The 23864-nt window shown below is 47.7% G+C and overlaps 2 protein-coding genes across 4 annotated transcripts in view; both read right to left on the reverse strand.

Moving 5' to 3' along the window:
* Positions 1 to 23864, reverse strand: part of PALM2AKAP2 (PALM2 and AKAP2 fusion) — a 1039983-nt gene that overhangs the window by 915405 nt on the left and 100714 nt on the right. The gene's annotated exons all lie outside the window — the stretch shown is intronic.
* On the reverse strand, positions 13521 to 18980 carry LOC138515985 (uncharacterized). Its single transcript, XM_069630780.1, has 2 exons — positions 16860 to 18980; positions 13521 to 13874 (listed from the first exon to the last, which is right to left on the reverse strand). Exons 1-2 carry the CDS (start codon positions 18220 to 18222, stop codon positions 13864 to 13866), a joined length of 1374 nt encoding a protein of 457 aa, XP_069486881.1. The 5' UTR covers positions 18223 to 18980; the 3' UTR covers positions 13521 to 13863.

Genomic DNA, 23864 nt, shown 5'->3' on the forward strand with positions numbered 1-23864 from the left:
CCTCTCATCTGCAGAGTTTTTAAGATCTTGTGTACCTCGCTCCCAGCATAGAACAACAGCATCATTCTCATAGCACCATCATCTGTCTCTTTCGCCATCGCGAAGAACATCTCCAGTCGCTCCAACCACATATCCCACCGTGGGCCCAGGGTCGCAGGAGAACCAGAGACAACAAATTCGGTCACAGGATTTCCTGCGAAACCTCTGTGATGTCCACCCCGAGGGACATCCAAACGACCAGTAGTCCAGTGTGAACCAGAAGAAGTCCTGGAGGATAACCCATCATCTTCCCCATCTGCTAAATTCATTCCTAACCCTTCAATGAAGTGCGAGCACCCTGAACAGGCCTCTAGCTGGTACCGCAAGCAGCGCACGGAAGACAGTTGCAGGTGAGTCCGCAGAGAGAGAGAGAGAGGCACGACGACCACCCTGACTAGGGCTGCCAAATGACAACCCCAGATCCCTATTGCCAGGCTCTGACCCCTCCTTCATGGCAAAGCTTCCTTGCCACATGAGGGGCCGTTGAGTCACTAGAGTCGCCAGATCATACGCCTGCCAGCCATGGCCACGTGGCAGCAGGGCACGACCGACAGGCTCCAATTGCTGACACAGCACTTGCCTGTGCGGGCGTGGTGATTTCTAGCTCCACCCACCACCCGCGGGGAGCAATGTGTTAACCTTGCCCACTGACCGTGGGCCAACCCCCTCCGGCAACTTGGTTCAACCGTGGTTCTGCCGAGGGTACAGGACACTCGAGGCCTCTATCCTCGATGGGATGCGAGCATGGGCGGCGCTAGGCATGGGCTTGGGAGGGCTGAAGCCCTCCCACTTTGATGTAGCAGTCATCATTATGCTGTGAGGCCCAGCCAAGGCTCAGAAGGCAAAAAGCTGTCACATTTGTCACCTCAGAGAGCAGTGTATTTACTTACTTTAACATACTTTTACACTTTAAAAGTAAGTAAATACACCAGCTCTCCAAGTGGGAGAAAATAGTCTTTTACCGTATCTGAGGCATCAGCAAACGTGCTGAGGATAAATGCCACCCCTGGGGATGCTGTCAATAGACCCCTGTATGGAAGCTAAAGGCTTAACTGCTGGGCTCAACGTTTAGTTGGCCCATGCCCCCAATGATTAGCATTGCTTTGTTTAACTAAATAGGCTGTCAGGGGCCGAGGCTTAGACAGGGAAGGGCCCGAGAGGGTATAGAGTGAAACAGGTAAGAGAAAAACAGCGTGTTTTTGTTTTTGTGTTTGTGTGGATTGTATGCACGTATATATCTATGAATGCATGTGAAGGTGTGTGTATGTGCGTGTATGTATCTTTGTATGTGAGGGGGTGTCTAAGTGCATGCATATGAATACATGCAGTATGAATGCTGCACATGGGCGCGAGTGTGCATGTGAATGAGAATGCACTGTGAATGTCAGAAGCTGTATAGGGTCTCTGTGCGCGAGCGCGTGCACGCGCGGGCTGGGGTATAGCATTGTCTCGGGCACCAATGAAAAAGTGGCCCTCAGTTGCTAATGGCAATTCATTCCTTTTGTGACAGACTGTTGTATAGTACCCAAGGGAGAGAATTTGGATACAATGTGATGGAAACTGGCCATTAAACAATATCTATCCAGCAACACTGGTCAAAACTACTAGCCACATAGGGAAGTAAATCATCAAACTGGCCCACATTGGCCAAAACAAGTGGGCCACACAAGCATTTTGCATTTTTGTTTCGAGCATTGCCCTATAGGCCAGTCCGAGCCTGGCGCAGGCATTGGAGCATGAACATTTTTTGCCAGGAGCATAGCATGTTTTCTGGCATTTTTGGGCAAAGCAAAGCCAATTTGAGTGTTATTAAGTGAAGGAGGGGTTGCAGTAGGGGAAGGGTACTGCAATGGGGCTGACTGGGTCCTACTGGGGCATTGAATGTTGTACTCACATTAATGATGAAGCTAGATTTGTGAGTGTTTTTACATGGGGCAGGGCATGTTTCTTTACTGTGGCATGGCATTGTTAAACAGAGCCTAAGGTCAAAGTCAAAATGATAAGTGTTCTTAGATAGGCCGCGGGGTGGCGGGGGCGCTGGAACCTTTGTGCAGCCCATAAGGCAATGTTTCTTACTGTTGCATGACATGTTCTACTGGCATTTGTGGGCAAATACAACATGATGAGTGTTTTCATAAGGGAGATTTGTGTAATGATAATGATCTGTTATTTGTATAGTGCTTTCACCAAAGCATTGTACAGAGAACATATTTATATCAAATGATCACCCAACCAAAGTTGGTACTCATTTATCAATCTCAGAAGGATGCAATGCTGAGAGGGCCTTGCTGGGATTTGAAGCTGTGTCCAGTAGATCACACACAGATTGCAGCAGCAAAGGCTCAACTCGCTGAGCTATTGGAGCAGTTAACCAGCAAAGGCATGTTTTCTTACTGTGGCATTGTTTTTTTTTCAACTGGCATTAAGGGCATGTTCTGACGTGATGATACAGCATATATTGGCAGAGCCAGCAAGCGCATGTTTTGTTATGGTATCATTACTGGCATAATGGGCAAAGCAAACATGGGTATTTTCTGATGTGGGAATACTGGCATATATAGGAGCACCAGAATGGACATGTTTGGGCACAATCAGTATGAATATGTTTTTTACACTTGCAGCATATTGGCATACACTGGGCAAAGACATTATGAAAATGTATTTTAAAATGCTCCTGTGCATTGTTGATGACTTGGCATCTAATGGATTGTTTTCATGTCTTACCCTACAAAACTGTGTGACACAATCCGTGCTACGCCTTTGGTGAGATGGGGGTGAAAGGTGCATCTAATGGGCCAAAGGAAGGGAAAATATCTTCTCAGCCGACAGGGCGCCAGGTGGGGATCAACAGCAAAATATGTTTTATGGCCCCACTTACTACTAGTTTTAAAAACTGCCATCCAGGTCCCAACCACCAAGTTTTGTGGCTGGCTCCGCCCCTGGATGCAAGGTCCTTGGGGGGGCACACTGCCGCCGCCCACCTCATCTGCTTTTTTTGGCGCACCTCCAGGGGTCCTGGAGAGACGTAATAATGACATGGGGCCTCATTACAACTGAGGCGGAACGGGTTAACAGGCTCTGCTAAAGGAGGCGGACCCGTAAAACCCGTTCCGCCTCGTTACAAGCTTCCCTCACGGGACCCGGTAAGGAACGCCTGGTCAAACCAGGCATCCGTACCGGGTCCCGCGAGGGGAAGAGGGAGCAAACAACGGGCCACTCGTAATCGGCCCGTTGTTTGCTCGCTCTCCCATTGAGCCCCATAGGGGCTCAAATGGGAATGGGGAAGGTCCGGGCTCGGGTTCCTGGAGGGAGGAATTACCGGGCCCTCCAAACTCAGAATGGCCCAGTAATTCCCCATTCAGGGAACCCAGACTCGGACCCGATTTTGGCGGCAGCATGGCTACCGCCAAAGCCGTAATGAGGTCCATGGACTCTCGATGCTGTATGTTGGGTCTCGGCCGTGCGGGGGCGTGGCCTGTACTTATTCAACTACTGACATAGGGCATCATCTGCCAAGCAGGGACATCCTACGTCACAACACATATGTTGCCACCATCCGGTTCTGAAACAACCGATGGACAAAGACTTTCAATTCACTGGGTGCGCCCGAGCGTCTTACTTCCTCTGCCCGATAACTTACACAGCCTCATCCCCAGGCTGAGGGTCCAACACTATATTTCAGCCAGGCATAAATAATACGCTATATATAGCATTCCTCCCACCCTGACACAGTGCGCCTGGCAGGTGTTTCATCTCTTACCCAAACAAAGCTTTCTCCCAGGCGCTTAACATTCCTTAGGAATCCAACAGAAGAAAAAAAATCTCTAAACTGATGAGAGCAGCTGAGAAACCTCTGATGTGAAGAGCAGCTGAGAAACGTCTGAACGGGCAAGACAGGTGAGACATTGCTGAATAAACCATCCAAGCTGTAGGAGGAGCGGTGCTAAGGAAAGCCAGACAGCAGGAACCCGTATACCTCCTCTCCCTTCCATGCAAATGGCGTGATTTAGAATAAAAACTGCATGGGGGGCGCTAGTGAGCCCGGCAAAGATGGCCGCAAGCCTGTGAGGCTCTCCAGCACCACGTATATTTGGAGCATTATCCGGACGTCTCTGCAAAGGTTTTTGTGGCCACGCGGCGTGTGAAGAGGTGTCTTAGCCCCGGGCCCCCTGTGGAAGTGGTTTCGGGACGATCAGGAGCGGCGGTTAGTCGGCCCGAGACAGCGCGGGAGAAGCGTGGGGGAGGGGCTGCCCGACTGGAGCCTGGAGTGGTGCGGCACTTGGGTCCCGCTGAAGCGGAATAGAGTGATGGAGGGTGGCCATGTCTGCTCTGGGTGTCGCCGGGAGTTGGATATCCCTGCCTGGTCTTGTGGAAGGTCCGCCGGGCCTGGTGTAGGGGGCAGACCTGCCGGAGGACGTCCGAGGCCATTGGAGAGGGTGGCCGGTGTGCGCCCATGGACTGGCGGAGTGAGCGGTTCGGTGCTTCCCCTGCGGCGGACCTGTGAGTGTGGTTGTGCTGGTGCTCCCCGGGCTGACCTGCCTCCGGGGGAAAGAGGGTGGGCGGCCGGTGGAGGGGCATGCGGCCGCCCGGCAGGGGCCCCAGGGGGGGCTGTGGACGAGGTCGGTGGTGCAGCTTGCTCGGGCAGAGACTGTGTAGAGAGAATTCCAGGCACTGCACGTGATCCGCAATCACAGTTGGACATTGCATAGTGGAGAGCACCATTTATCACGCTGGTGTCCTTGCGACCTGTGGCGGTCTGGGACCATGAGGTCAGGTGTGGACTGGCATTTTGGGATGTAAGTGACTTTTGTGCCTCTGCAGTCTAGATCTGGATGCTGCATTAGTACCTGGCTCAGGGTACCCTCCTGGCGGGGCTGGTCATTAAGACTTATATGCGGTTCGCGGCTGGCCTGATTTCCTGGGGGGGCTGTGTGAGACCTGGTTCAGGCCCTTTGGACGAGTATTGTGCCTCTGGCGCCCGGGGCCCCTGGGTGTAAGGGGATTGGCAGCGGGAGTACCAGGTCTCTGTCTGGGGTTGCGGTCTCCCCGCTCCTGAAGGTGTGGGGGGGCTCAGGTGGAGAGCCCCGGAGGACTGGGGGTCAGCTGGGTGTGTACAGGAGCCAGCGAGGAGGACACTCGGCTTGACCGCGAGGGGCACAGGGAGAGTGGTGGCGGTTGAAGGGGTGGCTGGTGTCCTTGGCCTCCACGCGCTGGGGGACTGCCTAGGTGCCCCCCCTGCTCGTGTATAATGTCAAAGTCTAGAATAAAAACGGCACTTTTGAGCTACATCATATATCTGCCACCCTATCGGGCATCCTGTAGCTCAGATACAACCAGGCATGTGCGTGAATAGTAGGGCGCAGAGAACTCTGTGCCAGTAATGAGTGCCAGTGAAACACTTGTGTATGAGTGTGATGGAAATAAAATATCAATATCAATATCATATGATAAGCAGCACACTGGGCTCTGAAATATGCTGGCAGACTTCAGCGCAATATTCCGTTTTTTACACAGCGCTTAAGAGCAAAGCAAGAGTTCCTATGACCCCCCCAACAAAAAATACCACATAGTTTACTCCCTCTCTGATAGATAGATATATATATATATTATAGGTTATTTATAACGTGCTTAATACCCAGCGGTGTCTAAGCGCGGACCCAGGGATCAAACCTGTGTTCCTCCGTGTGGTCTTGCTTTCAAGGTGAGCACGTTGCAGCTGAGCTATCCTCCCGAGACAATTTATCTATATATGATAGTCATGTATCTTGGCTGGTAGGGGCCTTTACTTTTCGTAATATGTCACCCACCGCGTGGAAACCATTTTAACTGGCTGGTCTCCATTGTGACCCAACCTTCCGCCCTCCACTCAAAAAATGGATGTTGCTTACGTTTGCCTTGAAGTCCTGGGGGCTCACGTGACTATCCCTGGTTTCTCTCTGTGTGCATGGTAGAAAGTGGACATATTTGGCCACAGGACGCAGGACTGGGCTTTGTAGTCAGCCTGAAATTGAAACCAGTTCTCATTGGCATATGTAGATGCCTCACTAGGATAGTGTATATTCACTTCCTTTGTGTGTGCGAGCCCTTCCTGGGTGCTGCATGTGTGTGTGCTTGGAGGGATGGTCACACAGTGGCCGACCACCCCTCTTTTTAAATGATACTTGTCTGTAGTGAGGTGGTCTGTCCAATCTCACACCATGCATCGCCTTGTCCACTGCTGGGCCTCTAAACCTGCTCTTCTGGAAGGCCTAGTGCTGGATGGAAGGACCAAAGCTCTGCCCCAGCATCCTTTGACGCTCCACAGAGTCTTATGGAAAAGCTCTACCTCTCCAGAAGTTCAGAAGGACCCAATTGCAGTGCTCAATCCCATAGTTTCTTAGGGAAAACTAGATCACTGCTTCTGCTCAAAGGGCTCTTCTCCCTGAAGGCCCCGATGTGACTGCCTTCACAGATCCAGAAGTGGTAGGCCCTTCTCTGCCAAGACCCTTAAGACTATATGTGCCATCTTGACCTGAGTTTCTTCATCCCAGGACAACAGGCAAGCACGCTGGTGCCATCTTTCTCCTTCTGGGAGCTCTAGGGGCCTGTACTGCCCTTTGCCCTGCAACCACACTGCCAATACCACCTCCTCACAGTCCTTCTTCAGTGACTGGCCCCTCTCCGTGTGTCTATTCAACAATAATCCTGGCGGAGGGTCTTCACAAGCTGATCCCATCCTCAGAAGCTGAATACTGTCGACGCGAGCTAAACCTTTCCGCTCCTCTGATCCAGACCCTTAACCCTGAAGATCCAAAATCGTGGTCCTGGGGGTCGCTGGTACACCGGTGTATGATTGCTGAAACTCTCAGCAATTCTGATCCTCTCTCCTTAAAGTCAACGTTTCTAAAACAAACATTTTGATTCTTGGTGGAAAATCTAACAAAATTGAGAGTTCATTGGCTGTTTAATGATTTTCCCTTAGAAATTGTGGATAAATATATGTATTTTGGAGTTCCCATCTGCTATCCTCCTTGTCAAGATTTCTATGGCAATTTTATTAGATCTAAAATATTAAAGAAGTGGCTGCTTCTCGAACGTTTTATATGTAAAAACGATGGTGATAGTATTGAGGGCCTCATATCGATGTATCGTAAAAGTATAGTGCCGGGGATACTTTAGGGACTTGCTGCCTTACCGGAACCCATGATGACTGGGGTGGAAACACTTGAGGGCAAGCTCCTGCGTTCTGTCCGTGGAGAACTGAGCTCCGTGCCAGTCAAGGCCCACCGCTGAGGGTTGGGAGGTTCATCTATTTGCTCTCTCTGGCTTGTCCAGCGCTGTAACCTCTTTCTTGCTATCTACGCATCTCCTCCTTCTTGGAATACATTAATCCGTTATCTGGCCGACAATACTCTCAGGAATGTGGTAATAATGTTTTGGTGCAGCTTTCTTAGACAGCATTAAGCCCTCTAGAGCATATCGAGATTGCGCTTCAGGATTTGGTACTGGTACCAAATGCGCCTGGCATTTTATTAAACAAAACCATAAGGCTTTGACATTTTTACTAACATTGATTCACTGGCAAAAAAGAAAATGTATGCAGCATATAGCTCTCAGAGTGTTCCTCGTAATCTACCTCGCTCCTATTTAACCAAGTTACGCTCCCCACAAATACGCAGATGTATTCTTTATTTACGCTTTAACATCTTACCCACTAGAGAGCACGTAGGTCGCTGGATAAATCTACCTCCTAATGAGAGGCTATGTCGATTCTGCAATCTGGATGCAGAGTCTGCGCGCCATCTCCTTACACACTGCCCTACATTGAGGCATTACTGGTGCTGATTCAATTGAAACCGACCCTTTTTTGGAGCTCCATTTTTGGGGCAAAGTCAGTTGTTTTTACAGCAGCTGCATATCATGCGTGGAGTGAAGCCCTCTGCCAAATTTCTCTATTTTGAAGATCACTTTGGGTGATTCCTTTTTGCATTTAATGTATATTCGGAGGAACATCCATATTCATTTCCTTTAAACAATGTATGAGTGTAATCTTTTAATAGTCTAGTGAAATGTGTTATGTAAAAGTTTTTACTCGATTTTAATCGATTTTTTCTGAATTTGTTATCACTCGCTTATATGTCTAGTAATCAATGATTCTGATAGATTGTTTTGCGTTATTATAATTGTATTATTATTTTGTTGATAAAGTGTGCAAAAGGTTTGTTGCATTTATAATCAAAACACAATAATAAATAAATACACTGTCAGTGGTCTCCAAGCAACATGCAAAGTGACTGCCTCTGGAAACCAAACATTTGCTTGCTGAAGAACTGCTTCCAGGACCCATGGAACTGCACCCTGACTCACCAACGCTGCAGGCAAGCCCTTTCCTCAGCTGGGTCTACATCTGTTTGCCCCCCTCTTCCTGAACAAGGTTCTTCGTGGCTTAAACTCCACTGGAACCTCAGAAACGGATCTTTTGCACATTTTCACAAAAGGTATCTCTTCTACAAAAGATTGCCAAAACCCGAACAACGGGTTTCTCCTGGCCTGTTTAAAAACTCTTTACTGCCCTAGACAGGAAAAGCATTCCACTTTCATGCAACTGCACTGTATTCTCTAGGAAAGGCTATTTATTGAACTTTTTTTATTATTATTATTATTTGTATATGTTCAAAAGAACTTTACAAAAAAAAAGTTGAGAGAAAAAAAACGAAGTGCAGTAACTACACAAGGGTGGGACCCTCATCCCGCTATCCTCATCAAAGTATGTTGGAGTATTTTGGTGGTTGCTAGGAGCCAGGTGGTTCGGTCTCCTCCGATCAGTCTTTGCCAGCAAATATCTTCGTCCCACCCACACTCGTCTAGGCTGAGGTGCTTTACGTAGGCCAATCTCAAATCTAAAGTTTTCGGGCATGACAGCAGTAGATGCCGGATGGTTTCCGTCTTGGCTTTGCACAATCGGCACGTGCTGGAGTCTGATAAACCTCTAATGTTTCGGATTTCGTTGGTTTCAAGCAGGTTCAACCTAGTCCTCAGCATGAAGTTTCGAGCCCCCCTGCTTGGGAATTTTTGGAGGTACTGCATCGGCTCGTTGAGTTTGGAAAACAAAGGAGGCAGATGGAGAAGAAGTTTGTTGTTGGTTGCTAGATCTTGAGTATGAATCCAGTCTAGTTCTTTCAGCATCTTATAGACTCTCAACGGATTTGTAATGAGATCAGCTTTCGAACACGTGACTGACTCGAGTAGGGACATGTTTTTTTCTTTCCAGATAGTTAGCATTTTTACCTTGCCAGAATGGAGTTCTTTGTTTAACAGACCGTAAATTTGGTCACTCTCGTCCGTGATGCATTTCCTAAATAGCCTAAGAGCGTTTAAGTTGACTGTTGCTGTTAGTGACACTAGACTTAGCTCCCGGCGGATTGCGGCTATTGATGTGGAGTTCGGCAGACCAAGGACCGTCTTCCAGAACATGCTTTCTAGTTTTTGCCAGGTTCTGTCTGGAATCGTTGGCATGGCCTCGGCTCCGTAGGTGATCGAGGGGACAACTTTTTTCTTGTAAAATTCGATTACAGGGATGCAAGAGAATTTTCCAAACTTTAGATCGATAGCCTTTCCTTGAAAGGCTAGTTTCTTTAATTTGATTTGAAGTGCGTTCTGCATAGAAGACTCATTTTTCGAGGAGTCCATCTGGACGCCTAGGTATTTGTAGTCGGTGACCCTCTCTATCGCATTTTTCTCAAGGAACCATTTGAATTTTTCTGAACATTTGTTCTTCTTCTGACCGGCTTCCAGTATCATTATTTTTGTTTTCTCTTTGTTTATTTTTAAGTTGTTTTCAGCAGTGTAGCTCAAGAGATCGGATAACTGTCTCTGGAGGCCGATCTGGGTCTGGTCCAGTAGGATTAGGTTGTCGGCGTATAACAGATGACTTATTTTGGAGGGTGCGAGTGACGGTGGGAATGTGTGCTCCTGTCCTTTTTGAACTTTTGAAAACTCTTGAAAACTTGCAACCTGCCTAATAGAGTGTTGCATATGAGTTGTGTACAGTTTACTTACCTGTTAGTATAGTGTTTTATCTATTGCCTTTTCCTATGTGAAGAGTGTATGTTTACACCAATATAGTGTGTGGACATTCTCTCATTTGGTACTTGCAAAAAGTGTGTCCTGCACCTGTTAACCATCCCTCTCCCATCCTGAGAGTTAAGCTTGCCCTGCTCCACCACGCTACTAGCTAGAGGGCCTGGTGAAACTTTAGCAAATCCTGAGTAGCTAAGACAGGAACACACTAAGTTGACACAATGCACCCCTACTAATGATATAGTGGGTGGGTTTACTTCCCACAAATTTAAATGATCTTGTGTGACTTAGAAAAAGCTGTCGATGTATTTCAGGTGACACCACAACTCTGGCATCTAGGTTGTATAAATAATAATGAAAGCAAAGAAGTTCCCTATTAGGGAACTCGAGGCCCCTGCACACTATTTTATAACCTAAATAAGGCAAGTAGTTAATAGTGGTACATGGTTCCAATTGAGGAACAAGACCTGCCACTAATAAAACTAATAAAGTTCAGTTTTCTCATATGCAATTACTGTGAGGTTCAAAATGCAATCTTAAAACCCTTTTCACAGCAACAAGAGAGGTGCTCGGCGCTACTGTTACCATACCGATCAATATGGTAGCGCACCACTAATAAGGACATTTGATGAGTATACATTGTATCTGCAGATAAGCAGACTGTATGATGAATTCCTCACGAGAATAACATACTTGGACCATTGGAGCATTTTGGACACTACACAAGAAATCTTGTGATTACAAGCCCCTGATGAAGAGTATCACTCGAAACGCGTTGGACAATATGTACATTAAATATATGAATCAATTGACCATTGAATGTTTATTTGAATATTGAATATTGTTTTAAGATTGCATTTTGAACCTCGCATTGATTGCATATATATATATATATATATATATATATATATATATATATATATATATATATATATATATATATATATATATATGTAAGCACGCCTCGAGGTCGGAGGATTCTGTGATACTGCTGTTTGACTGGTGTACTCAGTAAAAATGAAAATCCAAAATCCAAGTGTGTTATGTGTGCCATAATGACTTTCTTTGCACTTTGACCTGTGTATGTGGTTTATCATAGGCTGAAATGTCGGAGTATATGCTTATATGCTTGCATAAGCCCGTGATTTTGTCAGTTATTCAGTGAAGCGCCAATGTCCCTGGATCTTGGATTTAATATATCCTGAACGCCAACAGGAGGACTGTCGACTGGCAGGGGCAAATCACTACCGAGGCCGATAGGGGTGTATTGCGTGACAACTGCACTCCCCATTGACAACAGCAGAAAAGGTGACGTATGGTTTCCCAAAAGCAAGAAGTCCTGCAGTGTAACTATGGTTACATGTGATTTTAAAGAATCACAAAACAACAAATTATTTTTTACCAAACAAAAACAAAACATTTCTAAAAAATAACACATTTTTTTCATTGCTTTGTGAGGGTTACCCCCCAAATACCATCCCTTTTTTACAAATTATACTTTTCCCCACCCCAAAACTATTCCTATTGCCACCCACATTTATATAGTTTTTAAAAATCGTTCTTTTTTTATAGATGTTTTGGGTGCGTTCAAAAATGAATTTGTTGTTTTTAATTCGACAAAATCACTGCATACCTGTAACTATTGGTTGTGAATAGAGGATGTCCGCTGGAAACAAGAGCTTGGGCACTAAAAGGTGTGAGTTCAAACTATAGAGCCTTTACTCTGGGACAGATCCCCTCAGTACTGTTCCCTCCACAAGACAGGAGTGTGCTAACTAGTGAGGGTCTCTCTCTTTGATATCTCAAGCACACACTAAACCATACCTGCCTAGTCTCCAGGTTTACCCCAGAGACTCAGGGTTTTTACGCTCTTCTCCGGCTCTCCGGGGAAGATCGTGGAGTCTCCAGGGTTTCCTGCAATCCAAGGACATCCGCCCACGCCTCGATGTGATTGACTACAAACACACAGTTTGTGGGCAATTACATCGAGGTGTGGGCGGAAACTAAGGATCTGCGATAGATCTGAAGGTCGGCGGACAGTTAGCAGCCTATCCTGCACCAATGTGAAGAGTGACACCTAGACACACGCAAACAAACAAAAAATGAAAACTGCCCTTTTTCTTTTGTTTGCGTGTTTTGGTGCCTCGCTGCCATCTTTTTTTTCTTAAAGTGGTTGAGTCGGGTGGACGGGGTCTTGGGGAAGGGGAATGGGAATCGGTGACCTCATTGCCCGGGTTTTGCTTTTGGGAATCTAGGCAGGTATGGACTAAACATGTGCCCGGAACAAAGGGTACCCGGCAGCGTGATTGCCTGAAAGAGACATGCTGACTGCTATTCTCTCTAAAACAAGCAAGGGTGGTTGTTAAAAAGTTTCAACCGGTCCAAAACATTATCCCCTAAAGTTGTGAAGTGGTTATTTTAAGACACTGCATTGTATACACGTTATTGCCTTCTGTTATCCGTGATGAGCTACATTATTTTAGAATTTGCTCTTTCCAGGACTGGTTAGCTTCCACGCTGGTGGGAAAGACCGCGTTCTAATTTCCTCCCATGAGTACGGTCTATAGAGTGCCTGGAGCGAAAGCAAGCGCATCCCCTTTAACCCTGGAATTGCTAAGAGCGGGAACGTTCGTCCTAAATTCCCATAAGGAACCCACGCAGGCGCCGCCCACTTCCGCAGTTTTAATGAATGTGTTTCCTTGGTCAGGAAATCTGGAGGCGTATAGGCCCGAAACCGCCTTTGATCCTTCCCAATTGAGTGCACTGTTTACATGTGGAGCAGCCATGGCAGAGGAAGGGCCCACGTGTGAAGGGGGGAGGGGACCGAGGGGGGAGAAAAGGTCTCCTCCTCCCAAAAACTTGGGTGCCATTAGTGGGGCCAGGCATGGCTTGTCCTCGCGGCTAATGGAATGACCGATCCTAAACACTGATTGGTTGGCGAGCCGTCCGTGGCAGTGGTCGAAGTACACATCTTGAAAGGTTAAAGATAGAATGCGCAAACAGCCAAATCGTGAATCGTAGAATTTGTATTTATTACATTGTAAGGACAAGTAAACCAAACAAAAAATCGAAAATAACCTGTATTTAAATTGGTCTTTCAAATACACTATGGTTCCTCTGACCCCCAAACAGACTAACAGACTTCCACCCTATCTGAACCTCTCTTACGCTCCCCAATCACCAAATCCACAACTCTTTTCCTGTCTGAATCAGTGCCGTCGCTAGGGGCCCCATAGCCCTCCTCTGAAATCCTGCCTCCAAAACCCCCTTTGTGCTCCCCCTCCCTCAGTTGGGCTACTCCCTCTGCACTGTCTGCAGTGCTGTGTCAGCCTGCAAGGCACACACACAGGGCTGCAATGTCTAAATCCCCACACTAGCGTGAGATGGGGGTTTAGATTCTATAAAAGACAAGGAGGCGAGTATTATGCATTTTAATCTTTACTCTGAACCACAGCAGCAAAGAATAAAAAACTTTATAAACGAAATTTTTTCAAAAAACACAACGTTATAACAATGCAATGGGAAACATCCCAGTCCAATATGGTGGGCAGGTCATGCCCTGGGGGTAGCCAATAGGGAGCGAGCCAGTCCCAATATAGGTCCATTCCTTTAGTAACTCCCCCTCTTTCTGACGCTGATCTGTCTCACACGACCACCGAACACCTTCTCCACGTGGAACGAAGAACAAACTCCCATGGAGACGCCGGGGTTGAAACCTTCTGCAACCTGGAGCTCAATCTCCCACTTCCTCCTGCATCGAAGTCATCAACTGCCCTCTGAAACAACAACCGACACCAGTAAGGGTGGGTGGGTGGGATAATACTCGCCTCCTTGTCTTTTATAGAATCTAAACCCCCATCTCACGCTAGTGTGGGGGATTAGACATTCTATGGCAAGACAGGAGGCTCATATTATGCAAGTTCAAAGCCCTTGCATTACATTCACCGCTACATGGGCAATACGCTTATGGTAAAATGTCTTAAAAGTTGATTCCCTTGACCAGTCAGCTGCTTTTAGGATCTGTTCCAAACTACCCCCCAGAAAGGCTGCTTTAGAGGCCATAGCGCCTCGGACTGAGTGGGGACCAAAAGAGGAAGTGTCAACCCCCGCCTCCCGCATAACCCATTTGATCCATCTGGCCAAAGTAGAAGGGGAGACCGGCTTATGGGGTTTCCTGTAGGAAATCAGCAGCTGAGAGGTATTGGGAGGTCTAAAACCTTCAGTTATAATCTCAAAACATTTCAAACAGTTGACCACACATAGTTTACAATCTTCAGGAAAAGCTGGATAGGATATCGAAGAAGTCATGCATTTAGTCCTTCGTGAGATAAAGAAAGTAACCCCTTGAGGGGTGAACATCTTATTATCCACATCAAGAGCTCTGATATCAGAGACCCTTTTAACAGACACCAGACATAGTAACATAGCAAGTTTGGCAAATAACTGCTGCAGGGACAGTTCCTCATTAAGAGGCCAGGACCTGAAGAGCTGCAGCACCACATTAACATCCCAAAGAACCGAATATTTCGGTTGTGGCGGAACCTTAATACGGATAGATTTGAGGGCCCTTCGCACTAAAAAGTGTCTACCCACTGGTTCCCCTTTAACCAAAAGATGACCGGCTGAAATAGCCGAACGAAAACCATTAACAGTTCTGTAGACTTTCCCTTCCTTAAACAATTCTACAAGAAAATTAACCACCTCTACAGGAGGGGCAGAAACGGGATTGAGGTGCCTAGCCACACACCAGCTAACCCATCTGTTCCATGCTGTGGAATACCCTGCCTTAGTAGAGGGCGCCCAGGAGTCCCTGATGACCGCCATAGAGTCTTGCGAAAGTCCTCTGAAGCACCAGGAAGAGCTGAAATCTTCCAAGCCATAAGGGCAAGGTGTCCCTGCAAGACCAACTCGTGAGGGAGACCCTCCGGATCCACTAGCAACTGGGGATCGCGAGGGAGAAGACGGGGAATATCTATTGCCAATTCTAGAAGGGCCGGGAACCAAACTTGAGAGGGCCAAAAGGGGGCAACTAGAACCAGAGACACCGCCTGAGTGCGAACCTGGACCAGAACCCGGGCTATCATAGCAAAGGGAGGAAAGGCATACCCCAACTGACCCGACCAAACCTGGAGGAAAGCGTCGGTGGCTAGAGCTAACGGATCTGGTCTCCAACTGTAAAACCTGGGAACTTGACAATTCAGTCTGGAGGCAAACAAGTCTATCATCAGAGGACCCCAGAGGGACTCTATGCGGGCAAAAAGAGACCTGTTCAGCATCCAATCGCTCCTGTCCTGCAGGTGCCTGGAGTTCCAATCTGCAACCTCGTTGCTGACTCCTGGGAGGTATTCCGCTTTCAAGAGAATATCCCTGTCGAGGCAAAAATGCCAAAACTCTCTCGCCAAATCCGCCAAGACTTTGGACCTGGTACCCCCCAGGTGATTGATGTACCTCACCGCAGATATGTTGTCCATGCGGAGGAGAACACAACAATTCCCCTGATCCTTGAGAAGACTCCGAACAGCAAAAGACCCCGCTAACAACTCTAGGCAATTGATATGGAGCAGTTTCTCTGACTCCGACCATTTCCCTCCTGTGGAGACCTGACCCAATCTGGCTCCCCAACCCGATCTGCTCGCATCTGACTCCAGAACGACATCCGGCGACGGGCCAAATATTGCCTTGCCATTCCAGGCCTCCATGTGCCTGAGCCACCACAGAAGTTCCAACCTGGCCTCTGGCGGCAATTCCACCATTTGGGAGTAAGAGAGACACTTGCGCAAATGCCTGGCCTTTAAGCGTTGCAGTGCTCTGTAATGTAGGGGAGCAGGGAAGATAGCCTGAATGGATGCCGACAACATCCCTACAACTCTGGCCAACTGCCTGAGGGAGATCCTCCCTCTCCTGAGGAGTAGACGAATTTCCTTCTTTATCTTGGACAGTCTGCTGTCTGGGAGAAGAAGGATGCAAAGCTTTGAATCTATATTGAAGCCCAGAAATTGGATACATTGCGTAGGCTTCAATATGGATTTTTTTACATTTATCACAAAACCTAGATCCTGTAAGAGGGTCACAGTAAATTTCAGATGAGAACACAGAGTTTGACAATTCTGGGCCAGGAGCAACATGTCGTCTAGATAAACTATGATCCGAATCCCCCTGGACCTGAGAAGAGCCATCACAGGGCGCATGAGCTTGGTGAAACACCATGGGGCCGAGGACAGGCCAAACGGAAGGGATGCAAACTGCCACACTCGACCCCCCCACTGAAACTGAAGATACTCCTGATGTGGGGGAAAGACGGGAACCACTAGGTAAGCGTCTTTGAGGTCCAATTTGACCATCCAGTCTGCAGGGAGAAGAGTATCCCTGAGTAAATGAATTCCCTCCATCTTGAAGTGGTGATAAACCACAAAAGAGTTGAGAGCTTTCAGGTTGATTACTGGACGAAACCCCTGGTCCGGTTTCGGAACTAGAAAAATGGTACTCTGGAACTGAGAGGCCCTGTAAGAGGCCGGGACTACCGCCCCTTTGGAGATGAGATCCCGTACCTCCCCATCTATAAGGGATTGTTTGACTTCGTCGAACACCAAAGGAAGGGGAATGGACAACTGGCAAGGAGGGGCATAGAACTCTATCTGATAACCCTGAATCGTTTGTAGCACCCAAGGATCCGAAGTGAGAGCCTCCCACTGTGGAAGGAACCTGGCTAGTCTGCCACCTAAACTTTTGAGGGAAAAAACTTTTAGCACCTTGGAAATTACCTGCTGGCCCTCTTGATCTTCCGGCTCCCCTGCCGGCACGTCCTCTCCAACTGGAGTTTTGTTGCGGATAGAACTGATTATGTGCTCCTCGAGCAGAGGAGGTATGGTATGCGCCACGGGGCGCAAACTGTCGGGGGCGGGAGGAGCCCTGGGAAAAACGGCCGGAGGAGCGGGCCCTACCTCGTCCAGCCTTGTTAAAAACCTTTGGGGCAAAAACCTTTTTTATATTAACCTGCGCTTTGTCCAGCGCTGTAAATGTGTGAACATAAGCTGACAAATCTTTCAGGAAAGAATCCCCAAACAAATTACCCTGAGCTGCAGGGCCACCTTCCCTCTCTGACATGTCTGCCAGTTTGGAATCCAACCTCATTAATAATGATTTCCTCCTCTCCCTACATATGGAGGCATTAGCATTGCCGAGCAGGCATACTGTACGTTGGATCCAACCCCTTAATGCGTCAACATCTATCGGGGTATTAGAGGACGCCGCCTCTTCTGCCATTTCAAAAATCTGCGTGACTGGACCCAGGATGTCCAACAGTCTGTCTTGACAACTACGCCACGCTTTATCGACCCCCTTCTTGGGGTCCTTCCCTTTCTGGGAAAGAAAAGCCGCCATAGACTGGTCTATTTCTGGCGCTAGAGCTACCTTGTCGGCGAGCAACGGTCTAGGGCATTCCGCCCGTAACTTATTACGATCCTCTTTGGCCATAGGGCGCCGGATCCAGAACTGGAGGAAAGAGGAAACCTCCTCAGAGGGTTGCCACTCAGCAGACCTGGGGTGTTGTATCAGGGCAGGATCAAAGAAAGGAACACCACTACCATCCAGCAGGGGACCCCCTTGAGGGACTACCGAGGTCACCTTCCTTTTTTGCCTCTTAGGGGGCGAATCAGAATCATCTGCACTGTCAGAGGATGAGACATCAATAGGGGGCTCCACCGGCGCGAAAGGCGCGGGGGCCGGCCAGGGGGTGGAAGAGATAGGTCGAGATTCTTCCCACCCGCGCTTTAAATTACCCTTAGGGGAAGCAATAGGAGATATGGCCACTAGGGGACTGAGTTGTCCCTGGGTATGTTTACTTTTAACCTTACATTTTCTGGGTGCCTGGGACTCCACAGATGGGACAGCGTCCTGGGAGGGATGAAAATCCGCAATGCGGGTAATTAATCTGTCAAAGGCTGACGCCAAAGTATTATTCAAATTAGATAAAGCGGAGTCCAAAGAGGACTGAATAGCTTGAGCCACTAAAGGCTGGGAATGACAGGCTTGATCCCCAATGTTTTCAAGTACCTTCTCACTTTTTTTGGCAGTGCGCACTTGAGTGCTGGCATCTGTAGAGGAGGGAAGCACTCCTTTGTCCATGACAGCACCAATTTCTTTGGTAAAATAGATATATATATATATATATACCGTTATTTAAACACAGCCGGGTCAAAGCTGCACTCACACAAGCCGAGCAGGCTGTAAGGACTCAAGTTAATAGTGTGCCACAAACCACAGGTAAGGGCCACCAAGGCAGAACATGGGCAGTGTCTGAATTCCCACAGACAAACACGCGAGCAGCGTGTGAGGGCAAAGAAGCAACATTTTTAAACCTACAACAACTGTAACACTATTACTAATTTATAAAAGAAAATGGAACATATTACGAAAAAAATAAAAATATAAATTTTTTTGTGGCGGAGAGCAGGCACGAACTGCTAAACCTGCCTTTCACAAGACAGCACGCTTACTGCGTGAGCCACAGAGCTCCCTAGGCTACAAAGCAACAACAATATGAGTGAACTCCACGCTCGAATAAATCACCTCAGGCGAACGCGGGCGAGATAAACAAACGCTCTGCTTGCCTGAGGAAAGTCACAGCATATACAATGTATCAAGTAAAAGAAACGCGTTCTCCCAAACGCTGCTCCCTGAAACCAAGTGATATAATTAACACTTCAAAGCACACAGTCTAAGAGAAAACCAGAGGTGTGACTTAGCTTGTGGGTCAGCAGCAAAGAAAGAGGGGGAGTTACTAAAGGAATGGACCTATATTGGGACTGGCTCGCTCCCTATTGGCTACCCCCAGGGCATGACCTGCCCACCATATTGGACTGGGATGTTTCCCATTGCATTGTTATAACGTTGTGTTTTTTGAAAAAATTTTGTTTATAAAGTTTTTTATTCTTTGCTGCTGTGGTTCAGAGTAAAGATTAAATGCATAATATGAGCCTCCTGTCTTGCCATAGAATCATTGCTGCCACACAACAATGAAGAGCTGTTAAGTGTTAAGGTCCCCCTGCAACCAAGAGCAGCCCCTCCAATCAGAATATAGTGCACGAAACCGCTAATGATGGGTCATTAGTGACTTGATGGTTTCCTGCCTGCATTCTGATGAGAGCGGAGGGGCAGTGGTGTGTGGTAGTTGGTGTGCACCAAAGCTTCTCTGCAGGAGTGCTTCTGACGTCACACATTACCTATTTATAGGCAGCCCCCTACTTTTGTCTGTAGGTCCCCCCTGTGAACCCCCCTAAATTTGATCCCTGGTGATGCCACTGGTCTTAATCACTACTTTTCCTCACACGTCTTCGGAAAGGTCATTTTAAATTTTTACTTTTTGCATACGCCACATTTTCAGATTCAAGGTGATGTGTTTCCTAGACATTTAATTCGCAATGTTGAGCACTCTCTTTTTTCATTGCGTGTTTTAGGGAGTTAACACAGAGACGCGCTGGGCGAAGCCAGCCATTTTGACTGCACTGTCTTGTGAGGCACACTCCTCCCACATCCTTTTCAAGAGACTGGTTTAAACCAGCGGTCGAAGTGAGCAAGCGGGAGCGGTCGGGAGCGGTGTTCCTCTACTTTATTCAATTACGTTTGACAGCTTTTATTTTTTAAAAGAAACTGTTCCGGAATGGTTTCGTTTTGAAATAAAAGTGTAGGAAGAAGTTGAAACTTGCACTTTCAGTGCAGTGCACTGGACGTTTCCTTAAACAGCAGGTGCAAGTGTTTGGGGGTTTGTATTGTGTGTGTGAGGGGGCTTGGTGATGAGGTTTGTGGAGAGTGGGTGCCGGCCAGCAGGGAACATAGTTCCACTACTTCTTTTCATACACCTCGACCGCTGGTTTAAACTGACAGCTGTGGGGACGAATTGCGCCGTAAATCAACTTTTGGAGTACACTTATTCTCCAAGATTGTTCTTTCAAGTCAGAAAGTTGCTGCAGTGTGAAAAAAAGGGGAGCCAGAAGGTGAATGGTATGAGAGTTACTGAGTTGTGTGTTTTGAGGGTCACCGATTGTTGGGCAGGGCAGATGCTTAGCAGTGCTAGCCCAGAAGCAGAGAGACTTTAGACATGCAGTCATAAGAGCAGTCGATAGATAGGGGTGAGAGAGAAAGCCGGTTGAAAGGTTAAGGTTTCAGGGGCCTGCAGGATCTTGAGAGCTGGGTGTGGGGGTGGTAAGGGGTCTCTGGTGGAGGAGGGTTCTCTTTTGGGAGAGAGGCAAGGGTTGGGGAACGCTATGCATCATGTCCTGAAGTGGGCTCTAGATGTCTAAATCTAGAGACCAAGGCATACCTGCCTAACATCTGGAATTTTTCCGGAGACTCCGGAATTTTGAGCATTTGTCCGGGTCTCCGGAAAAGTCCCTTGAATCTCAGGAATTTTCACATTCTTTCCGGGTCCTGTCATATTCTCCACCAGATTGGCTGCTGCCGGTAGCCAATCGGGTGGAGAAGTGGGCGGGATCCGGAAACTGCCTGACTTCCATGTGCCGTGACCGGTGACCCCCGTGACAACTTACTGCCTGAGTAGCGAGGATCAATTCCGGAATCAGGATCCACAAATAGAAGTAAGACTTGAGCGCTCGTATTTGCTTATTTTTTTTTTACATTTTCCTTCCTTTCCCTCAAGCGACCCCCGACCGCCGTAATAATAGTGCTTTCCATCGAATGACATGGATTGAAAGTCATTCGATGGAAAGTACTATCATTACGGCGGCGGTGCCGCGTTCATTTTGCTTACCATAGCACTGGAAATCATTCATTCAATGCTATGGTAAGCAAAATGAAGGCGGCGCCGCCGCGAAAATAATGCTGCTTTCAATCCAATGACATGGATTGAAAGCAGCATTATTTCGGCGGCGGCGCCGCCTTCATTTTGCTTACTGTAGAAAATAGTGAAAATACAGTTTTTCTTGTGTGTGTGTTTTTAACGTGCATGGTGTTTTAAAAGGAGATTTTATTGTATTGCCAGAGGTAGCGGTGTGCGAGGTTGCAGCCATTAAAACACCTCATGTTAATTGAAAATGTAAACAAACTTCACTAAACTGCAAGGTTGTAAAGAGAAATGCTTATGTGTAGAATACAATGCAGGCAGACCCCCTTGGGCACTTTGTCTACAACAATGAGTTTACCTGTTTGACAGGTGGGCAGGGCGTGCGGGCGGAGCCGTGTGCAAATGGGCGGAGTCTTGTGTGGCTGTGGGCGGGGCCTAAATCTCAGGAATTTTGATTTTCAAATGTAGGCAGGTATGAACCAAGGATGTGTCAATGCTAGAACTGCGTTACCTCTCCATGAAGCAGCCCTGCTGACAACAGTGTAGAAGTGGGCAAATAGCAAGTCTTTCTGTTCTATCGCTCCCAACATTTCTCAGCAATCATTTCAAAGGAGTGACCCTCAAAAGTGTACAATTGGGGATTTCCCCCACCACACATTTAGTCCTCAAACGGTTACCCCATGATTTGGACACTAAGTAAAAGCATGGGACGGGACGCACAGCAGGGGCACTGGTGTGGTACACTTATAAGTGCCATATGATATCATATCATAAATAAACTGATGCCAAAAGCAAAGCGATTCCCAAATGTCCCCAAAAGAACTAACCCATGAATACATGCTCAGTGTGCTGGGGGCTTTCATGGCGAGGCATGGAAGTCAGACATACATGACTGCATGTGTTCTATACCCCACTGGCCTGTGCATTGATGGCCCATTCGACAGGGCAGGCCGTAAATTGAACTGCCCCAATGGCACTAATATGGAACGCAGCCAGGCTACTCTCGCAATATCGCGATGAAGTTGCACCCCTCCTCCCCCCCTGTAAACTTTCCCTACCCAGAAATCCAGGCCCTCCCCTACCAAGTATGCCACTTTCATAGCCTCTGCTGCCGAATCAGACTTTCCCATTTAAAAGAAACAGACGCCTTTCTAGTTAACTCAATAAACTCGCCCAGCCAGCGCGGATTACAGCTATGCTGCAAGTGTTGCACTTGGCAGCGTGGCGGCTGCTCTGATTGGCCGGGACTCTAGAGCGGCCCCTTACATGGCAGCCATTTAAAAAAAAAAAAAACACAGAACTAATCTTCCCACTAAATGGGGTTGCATTTCGGCGGGACGGCCTCAAAGTGTGTGAGCGCCTAAATTAGAGAACATTTTTCTTTCGGAGCTGCAGTCTGAAAGGCCCCCACCAATACCTAAGAAAGCGCACAATGGGGGCCCTGTTCCCAGAGCACAAATGAAACACAGCTGGTTTACAGCTGGTCTTTAAATCAAAGCTGGAGGCTGAGGGGAACTCGATATGGCTGCCCCGGCTGGCCCTTGCTGTGACAGGGAGGGGCTCCGATTGGTCCCTGGGGAGGGCATGTCTACAGGAGCAACGCCACTGTTTGACCCAGGCAGCAATGCAGGCGTGAGTAACGCAATGCAGCCTGCCAACGTGACGTACATAATTGCAGATGCCTGGCCCCTGGCAAGAACAATGATCTAGGCCCCCGAGCGGACCCGCGGTGAAATTAGTATCCCCTTTCCATCCTCTGCAATATCCCAATAGATTAGCAGTACATGGGCGGGATAAGGGAGGCAGGAGAGAGCCACGGGAAACTCAGAACCAACAAAGATTTGCAAGAGCCCTGCCCCCACCGCCCTCTATTGTCAGCTTCCTTCCATCCACACACCCCTGGAAACTCCGCGAGGCAGGGGAAATGCTGCATTGCCCCGCTGTAGGGTCACCCAGGGTCACCTCAGTGAACTCCGACATCCATGTTCCAGAGGAGTGATGTCACAGCAGAGGGATACAGAACTCTTTACAACAGGGAGGTGTCGCCTCAGCGAGGGGCTGGTCAATATAGAACATCAATAAAAAAGTGCTCCTACAGCAATATTTATAAAAAAAATGAATGGTTGCTGTCAGGCGGCCTTAATGTGCTTGTATGCGCTGCACAGAATAATTTCCATCTAGGACCAGACATAACTTATTTATTTTATTGGCTCTAGCCATGGCACTCCCTTCCCTTTTGTTCCCACTACATTCACCTCTCACATGGCCTGCTCTTGGGTAAAGCTACCTTCTGAGTTTACTTTGCAGCCCCACCAATATTATTCCGTAATGTACCTGCAGTACCTGTGAAGAATCAACTTCCAGGGCACCAGTGGTCCAGGGATGAAAATCGGTTTGTAAATGACCAATTAGCCCCACACCTCTAGTATACCAGAAGGGATCTGAACAGATTAGAAACGCAAGCAAATTGTAAGCCTACTTGTCCAATTTTGGTAACGTGGACGGAACGACAGGCTTATCTCCGCAAGGTGGTGGATCGTTGGTTAGTTGCAACATTGCAAAAATACAATTATCACCCAATGATAAACGGGAACGTCCAGACAAGGTTGTCTAAAATTATCTACTTTATTATTATCCAACCGACAGTTTTAGCACACTACAAAATAAAACTCACCCAGTAAAGGGTGCATAGGACAGACAGCTTCAGAGAACGAAAAGGGAAGCACTCTGGATACTGACAGGAGAGTGGGTGATAAAGTAATTAATCTCAATAGTTCAAGGATACTTGGTTTCAGCACAAAGGGGGCAATGGGTCCTAAAATGTCACTAGGGGCCTTCGGAGAAGGACCAGGGGGACAGAAGCACAACGTACCTTGTGCTTGTAGTAGTTCTTGGTGCTCAACAGGGTGAAGTCGGTTTCAGAGTGCTTTGAAGCTCCTGCAACACAGTTCAAGACGGGAGACAGCTG

The sequence above is a fragment of the Ambystoma mexicanum genome, chromosome 6q (genome assembly GCF_040938575.1).
Source record: "Ambystoma mexicanum isolate Mex_15411 chromosome 6q, UKY_AmexF1_1, whole genome shotgun sequence".
NCBI lineage: Eukaryota > Metazoa > Chordata > Amphibia > Caudata > Ambystomatidae > Ambystoma > Ambystoma mexicanum.

Bases quoted from the DNA above. Each gene is read 5' to 3' on its own strand.
- LOC138515985 (XM_069630780.1), bottom strand. From the start codon at position 18,222: ATGGACAAAGGAGTGCTTCCCTCCTCTACAGATGCCAGCACTCAAGTG.